Source organism: Sinohyriopsis cumingii, chromosome 18 (genome assembly GCF_028554795.1).
Source record: "Sinohyriopsis cumingii isolate HCF-2022 chromosome 18, ASM2855479v2, whole genome shotgun sequence".
NCBI classification, from domain to species: domain Eukaryota; kingdom Metazoa; phylum Mollusca; class Bivalvia; order Unionida; family Unionidae; genus Sinohyriopsis; species Sinohyriopsis cumingii.
The window spans coordinates 28,369,566-28,392,594 of NC_142978.1; the positions used below are offsets into that span (position 1 = coordinate 28,369,566).

Sequence of the window (23,029 nt, forward strand, 5' to 3'; positions counted from 1 at the left end):
TATATTAATAGCAACACAGTTACCTCCCATGTGGTTTCAATGGCAGCTTGAAAAAATAATGTTGATTAGTTTTTTTATACCTAGTTGAAGACATTAATAAGCTCCAAACACCTGTCCAAATCAGGATACATTTTAGAAGAAAATTATATTATTTTAAGTATAATTGCCCCTCCCCTACATTTATCATGGATGCATATCTAGAAATTGTGTTTTTCAGGGTCATGTCAGGCGTGTGTGGCAGTTTTGGCACTATATGATGCAGAATGACTTGGCATATATGTGAAAATGTAGAGCTTACCTGTCTTCAAACTGCAATGAGATTCCCTGACTCAGGAATGAGCAAAAATCTGCTTGAGATTCACCATCTTTTTATTTAACTTGACATACAGTAAAACTTTTGTAAGTATGACACTAGTGGAAATAATAAATGGACATTTTATAAATGTAATCAAGGTAACCAGTATAAAGATGCTGGACTTGCATAAGGCCTTATTGGGTGCAAAATGCATGACCAGTGTGCTGAGGAAAATGGGGAAAAGCCATTTTTTAAAAATGTTTCACTGTATAATTTACAATTGCAAAGGTTGTGCACAGGTGTTACTTTGAGACAGTGTTAAAATAAGTACCATGAATGGTACATTGTACACTCAACCCCAAGTTTAACAATCCTCTATTTGCATGGCTGACTCTGGAGATTATTGACCATAGGGTCTCAACCACCTTGACCTTTGGCATGTAGTCTTGAACTAAACTTATATTTTAGAAACCATTATTTGATTATCAGACTTACCATTACCTTGACCTTAGATATTTAGACCCTAACATATTTCTTTCTTGTTCTATGTGCAAGCTGTCCATAAAGTTTGGTCAAGGAATCGGCTCAAGAATAAACACATCAGTGTGTAAAACCCCATTCTGCTTGTTCCACACAATGACCTTGACATGAGGACCTCAAAATCAATAGGCCTATTTCATAACTTCAAATAATTTGGTTTAGATAAGTGGTGTTATGTATATATATATATATATATATATATATATATATATATATATATATATATATACTTTTTTGTAACTACTCGTACATGATTGTATCAAATTTTTGTAAATTTTATTCACAGATGTAAATTGTAGTGATTATGTTTAGTCAATTTTGCCTTTGTGACTAGGGTCTGTTTTGTAATAGAAGGTGTGTATAAGGAGAGAACTGTGCAATCAGATTCATTTCCTATTTTGGAGTCATCTTATTTTTTGTGCTTCTGTTGTAACATCAAGTCTGCAGATGTCTTCTATGTTCATCATTAGTAATCTCCCATACTCAGAGCATACAATTCTGAAGTATTCAACATTTTTCGGCAATTTTACACTGCCTTCATTAGCGACAAGATTAACATTAGTAGCCGATGAAAACAATGTGACATTGCCAAAAATTTAGAATTTTTAAGATATTTATGCTCTGAGTATAGGAAATTATTAATGATCTTGAATATCCAGAGCAAGGAAGCAACCTTTTCAGTTGTATTTTATGTTGTACCTAGATACTATCTGTAAAAAAAGCATTTGTTTGGACAGTTCAGTGGAAATAAAAAGTGCTGATGCTTTTGGACTGCAATATTACTCTGAACTAGTGTGAATTGTTAAAAAGAGTTCTGGACAAAACTATTTTGAAAATGTTATGATTCTTGGCAGACCAGTACATTTCTGGTTCTGGAATTTATACAGAGCTTTTCATCTTTAGGGCTTTAATATAACTTTTCCAGGATTATTTTAGATTCATTTCATAATACTAAAAGTTCCTCTCACATTTTCATTTACAACATTGATAATTAAAGTGTTTGTTAAGTTTAACAAAACATGTTGGTTTTGTTTCTTTCTTTAACTTAGTTTATGACCATAGTATCATAACAGTGGTCTTAAAGTTGTTACATGAAAACCATTTATCTTACTTCTGTCAAAGTGACCTTAACCTTTGGCCAACTTAATCAATAGGCTTCTTTCTTACCCAAAGTCTAAGCCATTCAAAAACACTGGTGCAGGTAAAAGGTCAAGAACTGAAGCTTTTATACAGAATCATTTGATACTTTACACCACAGTAACTTTGCACTCTGATGTTTTCATCCCCAAATCAATAAACTTCTTCCTTACATTAAATCCAAGCCCTCCATAAAGTTTAGTCCAAGTCAATGATATAGAACTATGTTTTGTGCAGAAACCATTTTCATCTTTCAGTCACTGACCTTGAATTAAATTGTAAAGCTCAAAGTCTTCACCAAAGTGCAAGCCATCAACTAAGTTTTGTCCATGTCTGTGATTTAGAACTGACTTTACTGTACAAAAATGTGAAATATAACAGATGGTTGGATGTACAGACTGAAGTCATAACATTATATGCTCTGCCATTCATATGAAAATTCAAGACCAGGTACTTCTACTGTACAATGGTAAAGTTCAATGCATATTATATACTTATACTTGCATATTATATACCTATACTGGCATATTATATACCTATACTGGCATATTATATACCTATACTGGCATATTATATACCTATACTGGCATATAATATACCTATACTGGCATATTATATACCTATACTGGCATATTATATACCTATACTGGCATATAATATACCTATACTGGCATATTATATACCTGTACTGGCATATTATATACCTATACTGGCATATTATATACCTATAATGGCATATAATATACCTATACTGGCATATTATATACCTGTACTGGCATATTATATACCTATACTGGCATGTTATATAACTATACTGGCATATGACATACCTATACTGGCATATAATATATATATATACTGAAATATACCTATAGTGGCATATTATATACCTATACTGGCATATAATATACCTATACTGGCATATTATATATCTATACTGACATATACCTATACTGGCATACTGGCATATGATATACCTATACTGGCATATTATATATCTATACTGACATATACCTATACTGGCATATGATATACCTATACTGGCATATGATATACCTATACTGGCATATGATATATCTATACTGGCATATCATATACCTGTACTGGCATATAATATACCTATACTGGCATATGATATATCTATACTGGCATAGCATATACCTATACTGGCATATCATATATCTATACTGGCATATCATATACCTATACTGGCATATTATATACCTATACTGGCATATTATATAACTATACTGGCATATTATATAACTATACTGGCATATTATATACCTGGCATCGTCCTATTGGTGATCAGTGAAAGAACAAAAGCTCTGACTCATACTAGTGTCACAAAAATGAAATATTAATAAGCCAGCTTCTAGCAAAGTTTTAAATTTAATTTTCAGATGGGTACTTTTTAAAAATACAATATTGCATATTATCTACAAATATTTGTTTTGGTCACCAATTCAAAACATGTTTGTCCCAGTTCAAAATCTGAATTGAAAATACTAGAAATAAAGGTTCAATACTGGGACATAGTGATGTAAGTAATGAGTCTTTTTATGTAATGGGTGCCAACACTTGATAGGATTTCATCATATACATTATCAGCTAAGACAGTGTATGTATTTATCTAACCAAATATATTGAGTCTTCCTGCAAACAACATGAACCTGATATACCATTGAACAATGCATTGGCAGATCTGAGTCTACATTGTTTGTTTGACTGGTTATTCTTAACAAACTGCACAGACCTATATCTGCAGGCACATTATGCAATGGCTGATCTACATTTGTGCTGTCCAACCGTGCAGTTTACAGTTTGACTCCAATTATAGTTAATAGATACAGTAAATTACACACAATCGCAAAAAGGTCATTTATTAGAAGGTACAGAAAGGGTAAATACTGTTCAGAACATTAACTATTATAATCCCATCATGACAAACATATTGTTTGCAATTCAAATATTGACATTTTACCACAATGAATGTTTTTCCACATCAAGTAAATCATCATTCCCTTTTTCTAAATCAACTAATTCATCATTTATATGTCAACACACCTTGGCGTTTCATGAGACATACAATATCAAGCCACAGCTCTTCTGGTAATGGTGGGATCCCAAACTGTTGACAGACTAATATTTACAGAGTCTTTGCAGTAAAAACAACTTCAACAATGTAAATGATCTCAAATTCCAAAGCATTGTTAAACATGAAACCTATAAAATTAGGTTAGTACATGTAAAGAGAAGTTTTGAAGAACATATTCCTTATGTGTTTGTGAGCCATCATGGGCCACTTCAGTTTACTTTGATGCCTACCATATGCAGGGCAATGAACGTTTCCTATAATGTGCAGCGAAAGATCTAAAATGTCTTGTCTCTATGGAGGAGACTCCTACTTTACAAGCTATCTGTATTATGTATAGCAGGGTCCAATAAATATTGTGCCTAGAGCACAGGCTACCAGAACGTTGGTCTGGGCTACTATCTATTCAAGTTAGTTAGCTCTGTGAACTACTATATGACAGCATAAATTGTTCTGACATTTTTCAAACTAATCTAGAAACTTTCTTTACAAGTCTATTCCTTTTTAATGACACACAGGAAGTTAATGGTATTGTTTTGAAGCAAGCAGCTTCATATTCAAGCACCTTCATTGCCTGTTGGGGCCATGAAATTTAAGCTGGGCTACCTTGTTCTTTTTCTGGTCACTTATGGGGCTACTATCTGATTTCGAAATTTACTTAACTCTACCTAAGCAAATATACATACAGTCAAAACTACATTAAATGTCACCTGTATTCATCAAACAAAAGTCTGTCACATTTATTTACCAACCATTTGTCTTTTACAGTACCCTTCCAAACTGGACACCAGATCGGCACCTTTTTTATTTAGGACCAACTGACTTCTGGTATTTATCACATACCTGACTTTTATCATTTTTAAACAAAATTGTTTACTGATATCCGATGTTCAACATCTAGCCTTGTTTACAAATTTTTTAATGTTCTGGTAGCAAACATTTGACATACATTCTGGTCATTTAATTGTCTTAAGTTTTTATGTAAGGTTGAGATAAACAAAATTATTTAATTTCTTCTTTAAGTTCTGTTTGTGAAATTATCTACTGTTGTGTGCTCATTGACATTTTGGACAAAATCACTATTTTGGAATAAATGTGAATTCATTCAAAGACATTCTGGATTATATCACTGTGATACATCAAGACTGTTGGTATATCAACCTATTCAAGACCATTTGGAATTTATCTGGTACATTCTTTACTTTTGGACTTATGATAGAACATTTAGGATAATCTGGGATTTAATTCACAACAGTGGATGCTCTTCTTAAATTATCACTTTTTAACCAAGAGAAATAAATTTATTTGCTGATTTGAATGACCTTTTGGTTTCACTTTTTTCTGTTACTTAGTTTTAGACCATAGAGTCTTAACACTTAATGACATTTTTCATACTGAGGTGCCCTGTATGGCAGGTTTCACTGCATTCAGATTGTAAGATTCTACATCCCCACTGACAACACATGAGAACCTTTTAATTCTGTAAATTACTATAGCAGACAGCTTTAGTTCTCCAAAAGAGGAGGCTGCCAAGCTGATTCTTTGCCATAAAATTGTTGCAGAATATTGAATACTTTATAAATAAATAGTACAAAAAAATAAAACAATGATATCACAGCTAAATATTTACTGTTCTATGTCACTTGAACTGGAATAGCGCAAGTCTGATAGGCTATGTTTTAAACTTCCTTAAATGAGTGTTTTGTTTTAAAAATCCATGTACATGTATTAATACATCAAATATTTTCGAAGAATTCATAAAATTGGAAATACATGCAAAATAAGAACAGTGTTGTATTTATATCATAGTAATAACAAATATCAATATCATTAATATGAATATAAAGAAACATATTGTTCATGCCTAAGAAGCATAGAGATAACTCATACAGAGTGTTTCGCACGATGAAGATTGGAAGAGGTCTGTATATGCACACAAAAACTACCATCTGTACTCACTTATAGGTAGGGCCCAGATGCAAATATCCTACACCCTATCCACCAGTGTATTATGCAACAACAGATTAGGATCTACATTATATGTTACTCCGTTTAATCCCCAAAAAATGTACAGACCCAGATATGCCACCTCATTATGTGTGGGCAGATCTGAGTTTATACAGTTGGACTTGGTTTATAACGCCTTTACAAGGTAATATCAAAGGCATCTACACATGTAATGAAAATAAATTTGATCTGACAAAATGGCTCCATGGAAAACACACACACACAAATAACTTATAAAGCAATGTATTGTCTCTACTGTAAAATCTGTAAGACTACTGCTGCAAATCAAAGTTGAGATGTTCCTTTAAATCAGCCAGACATATACATCAACAGCACTCATTCCCTTAAAACAGTGTACAAAGTGAAAGTAAAGAGATCAAACTTACTTTTAAATGTTCATCAACATCAGCTAGATACTGATCAATCCAGTCAAATTTTCCAGAATTTTTACATGCATGTTTGGTGACCAGCACTAAATGACTGACAGACAGGACAAGAGCTGTACATCTAAAAATAATCAAACAAAATCATGCATTAAAATTTAATGCAAGTTTCTAAGGAATTGGTACTAAAAATGTTCTATGGGCTGTTCCCAAGAAGAAAAGAAAAGGGGTGGATGAGGTGGGGGTGGTGGATTGTTTGCTGGTTTTAATGACACTTTTAAAACATTACTAGCTATATAATGCCAAGGAAATGAGAGCTAAGTACCTTTCCAAAAGACGTGCTAAAACTGTTGGCCCTGGCTGGCCTAGGCAGGTATCAAACCAGAGTGGGGTTGGAAGACACTTAAATTCATTGTTGGTTGTGGGTAAATCCAGGGAGTATTCAGTGTTTTATCTTGACCGCTGCAATTAAATCTAATGGTCTATAAAAAAGTGCTTTTGGACACCACTTAACATTTAATTCTTGAACAGCCCTAACTAACATGAAAATAGTGAAGTTATGCACTGTACAGCTTTTGTGCATTTCTAAACAATGTATAATTTGTATATGTCTTCATGAAGTTGTCGTCATTCAATTCACAAGGTCAATGTTATTTCATCCAAATGCCCAACCATACATACAGACTTCAAGTATGACATAGATAAGCATGTTCTGTATAACTGGCAAATTTGTGAAATGAAAACTCCACACAAAAGTTGCATAACATCAAATGTTTTGTTGGAAAGTGACATCCCTCTTATAGAAATAATCACAGAGTGAAAAGTGGTACACCTCTAAAGAACAAATTACAGAGTGGAAAGTGGCATCCCTCTGTAGAACAAATCACAGTGGAAAGTGTCATCCCTCTATAGAACAGTCACAGAGTGGAAGGTGGTAGCCCTCAATAGAACAAATCACAGAGGAAAAAGTGGTAGCCCTCTATTGAAAAAATTACAGGGCGGAAAAGTGGCATCCCTCTATAGAACAAATCGTAGAGGAAAGTGGCATCCCTCTATAGAACACTTTGCAGAGTGGAAAGCGGCATCCCTCTTATAGAAATACTTATAGGTTACAGCATTTGTATGGGAAAATATGAACTCCTTTTTTGGATGGAATACTGCACGACCTTGGGAGTGCAGCATATCCATCCGACAAAACGAGTTCACATTTTCCCATACAAATGCAGCAACCTTTTAATTATATGCTCATTTTTTTATTCTACCTAAGGCTTAATTATATAAACAAAATACACAAGAAACAACGTAAATGAATGTATGCCGTATTCCAAACAAAATACACAAGTGCATATTCATCATTATGCAACAACAGTATTACTGCGCACAAAACTCCACCCAGATAAATTTGAACTTAGTCGTGTGCTCAATATAACTTTCGAAACAAAAATGATGTATCTAGTTAAAATTGAAATTTGGAGTCATATTGTTAATGAATGTGTACTGCAAAAACTTTTCCATTTGATCTGGAATGAATAGATTTGGGGTTTTTTTCTCTCGATTCTACGAAATTTGATGATTATGGACTGGATTTGTATGTGACTATTCCACATGAAATACATGGGATTGAAGAAGCTAGGGAGAATCATGCTGACATCTGCAAATGTGTTTCTGTTTCTGTTGTTGAATGTTTGAAATCATAATGTGGGAAAAATAAGAAGTCTTTCAATTGCAATTATCAAAAAGACGTTTTTAATTTAATGTTGATTTCATTTTGAGTGCATTAATAGGATGTAATTGCACTTATCAATGAAATTACAGAACAATTTCGAATTGTGTATTCATGATTGAGAACATATTACATGGCTCATGTAATTCGGATTTGCAGAATTAAGAAAGTACATTTTAAGGAAATTCAGGATATAAAACTGTAAGTATATTTTATTGCCATTCTTATCACCAGCTAAAGAAGACAGTATATGACTTGTCATTTGTATGTTATTTGTGAGGCCCTTTTCTTTCGTCTGTTGTATACTGTAGCTAGCCTAAATCCGAAACATTGTATCAACGCGGAATGTGCCAAAGCAGCTGGTATGTGGCAGTCCATGAAACTTCTGTTTTAGTTCATTCAGAAACAAATTTAAACAAACACAACTTAAAGCGCCTCTTACGCAAGTGTACATGATTTGTTTACAAATCAAAAGTGCTGGCGTCTGCATCCATTGTTTGTTCACAACAGAAAGTAGTTCCTTTATGCACGTGAATGCTATATGTGTATTGACATGCTGGTTCAGTATCGGGTAATACTGCACGATTCTGACAACGTAAAGTTAACGGGGCAAAAAATGAGCATATAATAAAATTGGCAAACTTGTGAAATGAAAACTCCACAAAAAAGTTGCATAACATCAAATGTTTTGTTGGAAAGTGGCATCTCTCTTATAGAAATAATCACAGAGTGAAAAGTGGTACACCTCTAAAGAACAAATTACAGAGTGGAAAGTGGCATCCTTCTGTAGAACAAATCACAGTGGAAAGTGGCATCCCTCTGTAGAACAAACCACAGTGGAAAGTGTCATCCCTCTATAGAACAGTCACAGAGTGGAAGGTGGTAGCCCTCAATAGAACAAATCAGAGGGAAAAGTGGTAACCCCTCTATAGAACAAATCACAGACGGAAAAGTGGCACCTGTCTATCGAACAAATCACAGAGTGGAAAGTGGCATCCCTCTATAGAACAAATTACAGAGTGGAAAGTGGCATCCCCCATGCAGAACAAATTACAGGGTAGAAAGTGGCATCCCCCATACAGAACAAATTACAGGGTGGAAAGTGACATCCCCCATACAGAACAAATTACAGGGTGGAAAGTGGCATCCCCCATAAAGAACAAATTACAGGGTGGAAAGTGGCATCCCCCATACAGAACAAATTACATAGTGGAAAGTGGCATCCCCCATACAGAACAAATTACAGGGTGGAAAGTGACATCCCCCATACAGAACAAATTACAGAGTGGAAAGTGGCATCCCTCTACAGAACAAATTACAGGGTGGAAAGTGGCATCCCCCATAAAGAACAAACTACAGGGTGGAAAGTGGCATCCCCCAAAAAGAACAAATTACAGAGTAGAAAGTGACATCCCCCATACAGAACAAATTACAGAGTGGAAAGTGGCATCCCTCTACAGAACAAATTACAGAGTGGAAAGTGGCAACCCCCATACAGAACAAATTACAGGGTGGAAAGTGGCATCCCCCATACAGAACAAATTACAGGGTGGAAAGTGGCATCCCCCATAAAGAACAAATTACAGGGTGGAAAGTGGCATCCCCCATAAAGAACAAATTACAGGGTAGAAAGTGGCATCCCCCATAAAGAACAAATTACAGAGTGGAAAGTGGCATCCCCCAAAAAGAACAAATTACAGGGTGGAAAGTGACATTCCCCCATACAGAACAAATTACAGAGTGGAAAGTGGCATCCCCCATACAGAACAAATTACAGGGTGGAAAGTGGCATCCCCCATACAGAACAAATTACAGAGTGGAAAGTGGCATCCCTCTACAGAACAAATTACAGAGTGGAAAGTGGCATCCCTCTGTAGAACAAATCACAGTGGAAAGTGGCATCCCTCTACAGAACAAATTACAGAGTGGAAAGTGGCATCCCTCTACAGAACAAATTACAGGGTGGAAAGTGGCATCCCCCATAAAGAACAAACTACAGGGTGGAAAGTGGCATCCCCCAAAAAGAACAAATTACAGAGTAGAAAGTGACATCCCCCATACAGAACAAATTACAGAGTGGAAAGTGGCATCCCTCTACAGAACAAATTACAGAGTGGAAAGTGGCATCCCCCATACAGAACAAATTACAGGGTGGAAAGTGGCATCCCCCATACAGAACAAATTACAGGGTGGAAAGTGGCATCCCCCATAAAGAACAAATTACAGGGTGGAAAGTGGCATCCCCCATAAAGAACAAATTACAGGGTAGAAAGTGGCATCCCCCATAAAGAACAAATTACAGAGTGGAAAGTGGCATCCCCCATAAAGAACAAATTACAGGGTGGAAAGTGACATCCCCCATACAGAACAAATTACAGAGTGGAAAGTGGCATCCCTCTACAGAACAAATTACAGAGTGGAAAGTGGCATCCCTCTGTAGAACAAATCACAGTGGAAAGTGGCATCCCTCTACAGAACAAATTACAGAGTGGAAAGTGGCATCCCCCATAAAGAACAAATTACAGGGTGGAAAGTGGCATCCCCCATACAGAACAAATTACAGAGTGGAAAGTGGCATCCCCCATAAAGAACAAATTACAGGGTGGAAAGTGGCATCCCCCATACAGAACAAATTACAGAGTGGAAAGTGGCATCCCCGATAAAGAACAAATGACAGAGTGGAAAGTGGCATCCCTCATAAAGAACAAATTACAGGGTGGAAAGTGGCATCCCCCATAAAGAACAAATTACAGAGTGGAAAGTGGCATCCCCCATACAGAACAAATTACAGGGTGGAAAGTGACATCCCTCTACAGAACAAATCAGTAGAAAGTGGAATCCTTCATAAAGAAAAAACTCACAGAGACAAATTGGTATTGTGTCAACATGAAGCCTATTACTGGAAAGTGGCATTCCTCATAATAAACAAATCACAGATTGGAAAGTGGCATCCATCGTATAGAACAATATCACAAAATTGAAGTGCCATTGTGTCAACAGCATATCAAACACACAAACATGGTCATGCATACCTCCTAATAGGTGAACCTTGACCAGAGTACATACCCTGACATTCTTGTGGAGTTTATTGGCTTTCACCATGTGGGAAAGAAATGTAGTTGAACATGGTTAAGGGACTTTCTGATGATGTATAATCACCATAGAAAATATTGGACCTTAAGTGGAAATGTGGTTTATATAAAACAATTCTGACTCTGTATTTTAAGGATTTTATTTTTCTTATCTTTTCTTTTCATTTATATACAACTGTTAGACTTTTAACATGTTTACCATGTATTTTTTGTTATTTAATGTTTATGTTATCTGAATGGGTTTATCTCTTCCTAAAGTTTTTGTGGAAAGTGTTTGTTTTACAATAACTTCATTTTTTACTGGTACCATATAGCCATTATTTTGCTGACACACCATTAAACTCCAATAAATACATTCTATTAAACTGCAATAAGATAGCACTTTTTTGTCAAGCCTGTCTATAATTCCAGTAAAATACCTTAATATAGTTGTTAATCTATGCTGCAGACATATGATTTTGTATCTGTTCTCATCACATTTTAGTAGAAAAGATGATAAAATGCTTTTGACCCTATAAATGACCAATCAGATGTGGACAACTTGCACTTTGTGAAACTTTCAAAGGGTTTTTCGAGACATCAAAGGATAAAACCAACTTTTTCAAATTCAAGGCAACCCCTAAAATTCAAGGATTTTTCAAATTTATATGAACCATCTACATGGTCAAGAACCATACTATTTTGGGACTGAAAACATTATTCTTCTTTCAATCAGTAGCTTTGATCTTTGAATTTTTTTTTATCCCACAACTAATAGGATTCTTCCATAACCTAAATTCAAGCCTCCCACAAAGTTTAGTCCAGGTATATAATTCTTTCAGTTATGGTAATCTTGACTTCTGACTCAAAAATCTACAGGGATTTAAACCATTAACCCAAGTGCACGCCATTCACAAAGATTGGTAACTGTAGAGGATGGAGTTCTCAAGTCATTGTCTGGAAATTACATAGGCAATAGATGGTGGGTAATTATCATAAGAAAGGATATCCTGATATCAAGTTATTGTCTGGAAATTACATAGGTAATAGATGGTGGGTAATTATCATAAGAAGGGATATCCTGATATCAAGTTATTGTCTGGAAATTACATAGGCAATAGATGGTGGGTAATTATCATAAGAAGGGATATCCTGATATCAAGTTATTGTCTGGAAATTACATAGGCAATAGATGGTGGGTAATTATCATTAGGGATATCCTGAGCATATACATGTTACTAGTAGATTATAAAGAATTTAGTACTTACAAAAGCAATGATACATTATACTAAATATTACATGATGTACATTATTATACTTTCTTCTTAAGGGGGCTTTATGGGAAAATAAATATTTATTATCAAAATAAGAAAATCAAAAGGAATTTCCAGGATTCTAGATAAAGCCATTTCTTCTTTTTAACTGTTGATTATTGCAACCCTCTCTGATATTCTTCAGCGATAACAAGATTTTCAAGTAAGTTACTGTGGTACATATGTGGTATGTCAGAATGGCACCATTTCCATTTAGGAAAAAGCAGCCATCATTAGAAACCTTTTAGTGAAAACCCCATGTCATAATGAACAAACCATTCAGGGAGAGAAGAGACAACAAGATTTTTAAGACAGTTTTTGTGGCAGCCATATAGGATGTATAACTGCATGATTTTCAATGAGGACTTTGTGAAAATCCCATCATGTTCGACAATTCATTCACAAGGAGTACTGACAATATATTTTTAAACAGTCATTATGGCTGCCATATTGGATGCACAATTGGCAACATTTTTGTTTACCACCAACCTGATATCATAAAAGATCTTTTAGTGAAAACCTCATACTGATATGACTATCAATTCAGGAAGAGTAGAGCACCATTTTAGAACCAACTAGATATTATACGACATTTCTGCACCATTTTTATATAGGACCAACTAGACATCAAAAGAAGCCTTTCTGTGATATCCCCATGGCGAAATGATACTATTTTAAGGAGAGGTAGTGATAACAAGATTTTCAAGATGGCCACCATGGTGGCAATACTGAATGTCTAATCAGCACCATTTTATTTAGGACCAAACAACCAAAGGGATGAATGTGCATGTAAAGTTCAAGGCTATCCTCCATGTAGTTTACGAGTAGCAATGACAAACTTATGCTAATGGATGGATGGATAATGGACAACAGACCACCCATAAGCTCATCTGTTCTATGACCAGTATAGCTAAATAGCATTCAAACTGCTCAGCAGCAACTCTGACAACTGCTTCAGGGTAAATTATAGGCAATTTAGAAAACAAACTCAACCAACACCTGCTGAGATGGAAAAATGTAATGATGTATGAAATACAAGCAATGGCAGGTAAAGAAAAATAATTTTACATGTACCTGGCCTCAAGAAGTCGAGCATCCAAGGGTGGATACATAGATTGCACAACTTCATCCACACGTGGACCAATTCTCTTCGAAACAGCGATGATGTCTGTCAATAGTTCCTCAGTTTGAACCTGATGGGAATTCTCCATTGTCATTCCAACCAATCGCTCTGTGAGTTGGTGGCATATCTTCAGGATGGATATACAGTGAGGAACAAGGCCACTATAATAATAATAATAATAATAATATGTATATATACATAGTTTTCTGTTCAAAACTTTTGGCCATCCCTTAACTCTTTTGCAGCTGAAATGAATACAAATTTGTATAGTAATTAAGGATTCTTGCAATATTTAAAAAATGTAATTCAATGACTTTTTCAAAACTTTCCTAAGACCTTTTTATCAATTTCAATACCCAATGTATAAATTTGAGACCCCTAATACTTTTCAAGGCCCCTGACATGCTTTTCTGTAATTTACAAACGTTTTCAAGATTTCCATGATGGCCTCCACCCTGTAATAGCAACAATAAATAATAATGATTTTATTTAAAGAACCTCATGTAGTATGAGACCAATCTGCTGTGAGGCCTGTTATAATTACATGTATATGATGTACACTTTTTGCAACCTGTGGTGTCTTTAGACAATAAAGGTCATAAAAGGCTATATACTTGATCTACTCCTAAAATATATACAAGACATGACCCGACATAATTTTGGTCTTCCATAAAAAAAAAGATGAAAAAATGTTATGGGGGGGTTGGAGGTCCTCCCCCAATGGGGTCTCAAGGGGCAGTGCCCCCTCCCAAAAATGCATTTTATACTCATAAAAAACTGCTCCTGGTGCAATTTATGATCATAAAATAAACCAAAATAATCATCTGAAAAACTAATAAACTTACCAAAAATGTTCAACTTTACTTCAATAATTTCACAATATTTATAAGCGGGCCCCGAGTGGTCTAAAGCACTCACCGTTCCGGATCACTGCCATCTCACCTCTGTCTGCGTGGGTTCGAGTCCAAGGCTTGGCTAACATGGGTACGTGGGAAAGCCTGTCGGTAGCTTCTTGTGGGTCGGTGGTTCTTCCCTGGGTTTTCCAGGGTTCTTCCTCCACCATTTATACTGGCTGCCATATATAGCCTATCTTGTGCTGAAAAATGGCGTTAAACCCTAGAACAACAACAACAACATTTATAGTCACATAATTTTGTTCTCCAGTACTACTGATGCTAAAGTTATTTCATGTGCATGTCAGTGTTCAAATCGTAATTAAGTCACAATAATTTGTCAACATTTGCAGCAAATATATTATACTTCTCTTGTCATAACAAATCTGTAAAATAAACACCCAAATACATCAACTATATGCAAATAATCCCATACATTCACTTGTCTTTTTCCCCAATGGACACAACCTGTTGATATGCCAGTCAAGTTCTTTTTGTGGCTTTGTAAGATTTCTTTAGCCATCCTTTTGTCATCACTGATTTTTTGGTTCAATGTGCAATCGTTTCTTTTCCTTCTCAACGAGAGCCTTTTTCCTTTCAAGCTGGTGCTTGTATTAGTGACATGCAGTGCGCATATTCTGACAGAGGGCTACATCTGTTCTCTCATGCAAGAAATCTTTCTTCTTATAGTAATTAACTGCACTTTTTTGAGATGCCTTCTGAGCTTCGATTTTTCTGTGTGCAGTTTCTTTTGTAGGTGCTGTTCCAAACTCTTCCAACCTCGATTAATGTAATTCAGATCTTTCTTGAAAGGGTCAAAAGATGCCAGTCCTCTAGCGTTCAGTTTTCTTATAAACTGACCAACTAAATTTCCATCAATGTTTTGCTCCAGCCATTCCCATTTCCATACATTTTTTAAACCTTTATGTAAGCTTTTCATGTCATGCTCTCTCTCTACAACTCGGGAAGCCATGTTTTGCAAGCATGCTTCTTCTTACCACTGCCATCAGTTTCCATTACACGAAGATTCATTGGATGAATTTAAACCTTTGACCAATCAGAATACACTTTACAAGAGTCATGTGCAAACTAATATATGAAATGAATAATTTAAATGGGTCATTGCAGAATGGGATCAGAAAGACTGTTTTTTAAAAAACTGGATTGGAGATGATATAAGAAACGGACTATATCAAGAAAAATCTGATTCAAGTCAGGAGAAACACGGAATTCCACTTTAAAACAGAGAAAAATCATGTCTGCATGACAGATGAGTATGTACAGGATTCATAGAAAGATAGTGGTGAACTTGTGCAAGACAGCACAGCTGAGTGCATGATAGTACATTGCTTTAAAGAAGAGAAGTATGAATTTACACAAAATCATACAAGCAATTGATTCTGTAGATGCTGACTAAGAAGCTTCTTCAAAACTTTGGATGAGTGAGCTGACCTGTACAAGGTGGAATGGAATTTCATGGCTTGGTTCCAGAAAAGCAAACCTGTTCTTACAAAACTCTGAATTTTGTTTAAGTAAATATAAATTACTGTTTGAGATGGATCTTAGTTCATACGTATGTACATCTGCCACAAATTTAAATTATTATGTTTAAGACAATGAGGTGTCAACCCATGCATGGATTTGCAAACTATAGTAAGGCTCACAAACCTTTCATGGTCCAAAAGTGTAAACTAGGATGGCCAGGGTCCATGCTAAGTGGTGATTTGGGCCACCCTAGTCATCTCGTCAAAATATGTCTAAAAAGCAAAGTTCACTCTGCCTTGATTTCACTCTACCCCACCCAGTTTGTTTCAATACTAAACATTAATATTCCATGTAAAATGGGGAATACTGTAACACACTTCTCTTCAACAATGAAGGTAGAAAGTTTGAAAAAGATGTTAGATGCTCTGTAGTAAATGTTGGAGCAAATTTGATAAAATTATATATGCCCGAAATTACATTGCCTTATATGGATGAATAATTATATATGCCCGAAATTACATTGCCTTATATGGATGAATAATTATATATGCCCGAAATTACATTGCCTTATATGGATGAATAATTATATATGCCCGAAATTACATTGCCTTATATGGATGAATAATTATATATGCCCGAAATTACATTGCCTTATATGGATGACTAATTATATATGCCCGAAATTACATTGCCTTATATGGATGAATAATTATATATGCCAGAAATTACATTGCCTTATATGGATGAATAATTATATATGCCAGAAATTACATTGCCTTATATGGATGAATAATTATATATGCCAGAAATTACATTGCCTTATATGGATGAATAATTCATATATGATTCTTTATATAACCTGTGAAAGTGAATTTGTGTACCCCAACTGGATATAACTGAGTGGATGTATCCATGTCCGTTACTGTACTAATAAAATTAATAATTGTATCAAAAGTAACCTGAACTGTTTATCATGCTGACAATACTTTAAAACTTACGTTACATCATCAACCCAGTTTTCATCTTGAAGAATATGGTCTAACTTGGGGTTACTAATCTGGACACTGTCCAGTTCCACCTCAGCCTTGGACCGCCATGGCTCTTCCTCTATCAGCTGAACATCTGGCCTGTTGCAAGAAAAACAAAAGACATTTTTAACTGCTTTGAGGATATGGAATGTGTTCTTTTGCCTGAAAAAGCAAAACACAAAATAGTGACTGTCATAGGATTCAAAAATTGAGTTCTTCATAAATGGTGTCTTGCCTTGAAAAGGGATTTGAGGAATCATGACTGGAGGCAGAAAGATTTTGCTCAATTTAAAACCAAATAAGATGTCAGATGGTGCTTATTATTATTATTATTATTATTATTATTATTATTATTGATATCTCTATATTGGTCTGGCCTAATTCTCTTTCATAACAAGAGTTCTTTAAATCTCAATACAGGCCATTAAATAAGGTGGCAGATTTCTGACAACTACAGTGCTGGAGATGAAAACCATGTTCTACCTTCCAGCATCTTAAGGTATAGTATGCTTTTTTACCTAGGGCAGTCTTTATTGAAACCCCCACCCCTCAACTCACAAACAACCTATGGCCCTGATGCCAACTAGAATGATTGTTGTTGTTATAGGATTTAACACCTCCTTCAGCACACAAAATGAATTTGTTGTTGTTGTTGTTGTAGGGTTTAACGCCATTTTTCAGCACAACATAGGCTATACAACATGGTGGCCAGTATAAATGGTGGAGGAAGAACCTGGGAAAACCCCAGAAAGAACCACCAACCCACAAGAAGCTACTAGCAAGCTTTCTCACAACCCACATTAGCCTATCCGAGACTCGAACACATGCAGACAGGTGAGATGGCAGTGATCCATAACTGTGATTGCTTTAGACCACTATGCCACTCGGAGCCACACTACATGGAATGAATTCATATATAACATTAGTACAATGTACCCCACTGGCAGAGACCTTGACCATATGTAGCTGGTTTCCCAACAGAGGCAAATTTGTTCCTTAATGAGACACAGAGAGAGACAGACAGTAAAATATTTCAAAGCAATGCATGTTTTTGCCAGTGTACATTTTTTAAATTTTATCATCATGTACTGTGAAAAGAAAAATTAGAGTGTTTCAGTAATTACACAGCTTATCTCTACTATAATACGGTCTGGTAGCAATTGTGAACATTATGCATAAAATACATTCAGCCTAAAGTGATTTTATCATCACGTACTGTGAAAAGAAAAATTAGAGTGTTTCAGTAATTACACAGCTTATCTCTACTATAATACGGTCTGGTAGCAATTGTGAACATTATGCATAAAATAAATTCAGCCTAAAGTGATTTTGTCACCATTCCAAGTTAAAGATAATTTGGCCATCTTTTGTTTTAAATGTGAACTTTTAACTATATTAAAATTTAAAATTGTAACTTTTAAAAATCAAAACTGTTGTTGTTGTTGTAGGGTTTAACGCCATTTTTCAGCACACAATAGGCTATACATGGCGGCCAGTATTAATGGTGGAGGAAGAACCCGGGAAAACCCCGGAAAGAACCACCAACCCACGAGAAGCTACTGGGAAGCTTTCCCACATACCCACATTGGCTGAATCCGAGACTCGAACCCACACAGACAGAGGTGAGATGGCATTGATCCGTAATGGAGAGCACTTTAGACCACAAGGCCACTCGGCCCCCCCCACCACAAAAAATCAAAACTGTGCAGCCAGTATTGTGCTAACATAATGTGAAGCAGGGACCAACTACTGTGACAAGGCTTACAAAATATTATTCTTAAAATCTGCTTCACAAGCAGTTATCAATGTCTACCCACAGACATGAGATTTTACCAGTGAAAGTCACTAGCTCTTAGTAATGGTTGAGTGACAGTCAGCAGGACAAATATATTTCACACATTGATAATTACCATGATTAGCCCACTACCACAAAGTCTTGCATGAAAAGCATGCAAGTCCACTCATCCAATTCAGGTGTACACATTAACATGTATACATATGGAGTCTAATATATACAATAGGTTTACTAATAAATATACATATTTATTCTTTCTTCCAACTGCATTGGTCATAAAAGGCCTTCTGTGTAGATCAAGAATTATGATATAATATGCATGGATGAATCAATGTGATCATAAACACATATACTTTACCCATGTTAGTAAAGTATAAAATGTAGGTCACATCATCCTCTGATTGTAAGTGTGGCAGTAAAAGATACACATCCAGTCATTAAGCTTCATTTGAGCATACACTGCATTCAATAAATGAACTATTAAAACAAGATTTTACTGATGTCAATGAAGCACAAAATTAAGGTCAAAGAGACCTCATTATTCAATTTATCAAGATAATTCCCCTCAAGGTTTGTGACTTTAGGTAGAATATTATGTATATAGGTTGCAAAAATCCTGTGTGGTCAACCGCTTAATGCCAAAAAATTGACTGAAACAATTAAAAGATGAATATAGGTCATGATGATCTTCCATTATTTTAAGTGTCTGGTAGTATCAGAGATGCATACCATCATTAATTTCAAGTTTCTAGCATGAACAGTACCTGAGAAATGAACATCTAACACAAAATTAAATGAAGTCAGTGAAATGTAAAATATGGGCTGTAATATTATTTGTTATTGAAGAATAACTGCATTAGGCATTCTGTACTAAAGATACAAGACTTCAGTACTGCTAGGAAGGGGTGTAAAGACTGCCCTGAAAGTATTTTTCCCATGGAACATAAACCCTAGTGAACATATAACATAAACCAGGTGTTGGTGTATATCAATTCTAATTCAGTGTGGAATATCTGATTACTTTTACTGTCAAGTGATATTTCAAAGCTAATCAGATTAAGGCTTACACTATACATGGGCCATAGTGACCTACTGGTGAAAGACGGCATCTACAAGTTTCATGATTCTGGACTGGAGAGTGTGTCCATAGTATGTCAAAGACCTATGCATTCATTAACTAAACACAAAAACTAAAACAAGCCAGTAAAATGTGAAAAACGGGTCACAGTGATCTTTTCTGGTATGGATGTGGTGCTAAGAGAGATGTATACAATAACCTAGTTTGATGATTAAAACAAGAACAGTAAAAAGATCAAACTCAACCAAAGTAACTGAAATGTTAAAAATGCAGAGATGCATCAACTATGAAAATCTGAATTACCAGCCATAGGATCTGTAATATAGGACTAAATTCTGCAATTTCCATGATGACATAAAGTCTGTAATTATCCATTTCAGAAGGATTTCTACACACCTTAACTGGAGTGATCACTAGATGCTTAAACAGGCAACAAAAGAAAAAGAAAATTCACTCTGAAATGATTGTTAATTTACTTGCCATTGATATAATATTCATAAAAAACCATATTCTCATGAAGCATCAAGATCAATTTTATAAACGCGCTATAGAGTTAATAAACAGAACAACCAGTGTCCCCATGAGCTACAAGCAATAAACTTAAATAAGCACTGATGTGAAATGTAGGTCACCCCAACCTTCTTTTGTTGTATGGGTGTAACACTAGTCCAACAACAACAAACATTTCATTAAATCATTCTGACATGACCAGTGCTTGATGCTGAACCCAATTCAGTAAAGCATGAAATACGAAACAGTGACCTAGTTTTGTTACAAAGGTATAGTACTCATAAAGATGCATCACCCACAAAGTTTCATGAATCTATGTACAACAGTATGTATATAGGGTGCTTAGAAACTCATCTGGTTATTAGCTAAAGTATGATACTATCACCTGGACATTCTTTTGCTGTAATGGTGTGGCTTCATATAGATACATACAATGACATAGTCAGATATTTTATTGTGAACACAGCAAGAAGAAAACACAAAACTGAACTGAAGTCTTTGTTATGACTCTGCTGGGGTTCAAACCCATGACCTGCATCCGAGGTGAACACTCTAGCCACTAAGCCACTGGAGCAGTCACACTCTTTAGTGGTAAGGATGTGGTTCTATAGGCGATGTGTACAATCATCTATTTTGATGATTCAAATTGATTCTAGCAGGCACAGAGCTTATGATATAAACTTGAAACACAAAACTAAAGCAAGAAAGTGAAGCATGATGTGTGTGTGTGTGAATATGTATATGTATGTATGTATGTATGTATATATATATATATATATATATATATATATATATATATATATATATATATATATATATATATATATATATATATATATCTATATATAGACACACACACACACATATACGGAAGCATATTACTTTGGGCCAGAGAACAATTAATTTGATTTATGGGGAAAGGTGCTTATTAAATCGCTATACTGCAATGATTTCTAATGTTTGTGTCAGGAGATGAAGTGATTCTTAATTAAGCCTTTATTTATTTAGCTGCTAGACTACTAGAAAGGGAATGTTTAACTTCGATTTCATATTGGAACTGTCAGAATCTGAAGCTCTCCAGAAGAGTTATTTGGAAAAGTAGAGGTCAGGCTGACCCCAATTTTGGCATCTAGTAATAAAAGGCAGCAAATGTATTTAACCCTGACTGGTTATGCTAAATAAGGGGCATGTTTCCCATATGAAATTCCTTGGGCTTTAAATATCCCCCCATAGAAAAGCCTAATCAGTCTGCAATTTTTCCTGCAAGAGTGAAACTATAAGAGACTCTGAGTGTAAATTTGGAAGAAATTCTCTTGTAAAACATTTACCAAAGGGGCTGGATGTCTGGAAAGTTAACGGACACAATTCTGTTGGAATAAGCGAAAAAAGCTTGAAGCACAAGGGGAAATAGCTTTACTGACATATACAGTGACATATCCACTGATGTACCCACATACCTACTGATACAAGTATCTACGCATCTACATGCTTATGTATCCACCTACCCACACAAAGTTTGAGGGCAGGAAAGAGGCAAGACAGTAGGAATATTGAAAGAGAAAAACAAAAGAGTGGAAGGACTGAGAGGAACAACCACCCCAGTGAAGCAGGAGTAAACTGGAATACACAGGTTATGAAGTTGTACAAGGCAATGACTTCGATTGTTCACTCGATTCTATGATGAACCAATTCTATAATTTAAACGGATTGACTATTTATATAAATATATTTGTGTTTGAAATTCGGTGAAAGATTTAATTAAAATAGAAGTGTATCTTTCTAATGTAATGTGTTATCAGAATTGTTTATGTAACTGATTAAATTATTGTTTTCATATATGGGGGCTCATGTCATTCTGTTCTCTATTTATATATCTGCTCACATTGCTATTTATTCTACCTATAAGTTTACTCGATCCGGGCAATAACACCGAGGGCGATCATCTCCTAGATAACGAGAACCGAATAAAGCGGACACATTGAAAGCAGGTACAATCCGTCAATCAACCCACACCCTTTACGAAGAGAGGTGCGTTACAAATGCATACAATCCACCAATTAACCCACCCCCACAAGGTGGGCACCTACAATAAATATATATATATATATATATATATATATATATATATATATATATATATATATATATATATATATATATATATATATATATATATATATATATATAGTAGGGGTGTGTGTGTGTGTGTCACAGTGACCTACCTACATGTGTGACTTCAGTTACACAGTATTTATACAGTGTGCCAAAATATGAGCTAAACTCAAATGCATAACCAATACAGTACATTCAACTAATGTACATGCACTGCAAAGTTAGCCCCCCATCAGTAACTTCCCCAGACTGTACATATGCATTACATCTGTACATGTGCATTATGTTTGTATATGTGCATTATGTTTGTACATATGCATTATGTTTGTACATGTGCAGACACCAGTGCCAACACAAATGCTGTTAGTGGTACAATATTTTACCTATACTGTACTTCACAGAAGTGAGCAAGTCAAAATATTCTATCATCTGTAACTTGCA

The 23,029-nt window shown here is 35.2% G+C and overlaps 1 protein-coding gene across 4 annotated transcripts in view; it reads right to left on the minus strand.

The window, feature by feature from the left end:
* Window positions 1-23,029, minus strand: part of LOC149776290 (transmembrane protein 98-like) — a 106,176-nt gene that overhangs the window by 16,409 nt on the left and 66,738 nt on the right. For all 4 annotated transcript variants that reach the window (XM_089942741.1, XM_089942743.1, XM_089942744.1 and 1 more), the window contains 3 exons: window positions 17,064-17,192; window positions 13,639-13,848; window positions 6,461-6,581 (listed from right to left, as the gene is read on the minus strand). In XM_089942741.1, the coding sequence (XP_089798867.1) occupies window positions 6,461-6,581; window positions 13,639-13,848; window positions 17,064-17,192 (460 nt within the window). The remainder of the gene's footprint in view (window positions 1-6,460; window positions 6,582-13,638; window positions 13,849-17,063; window positions 17,193-23,029) is intronic.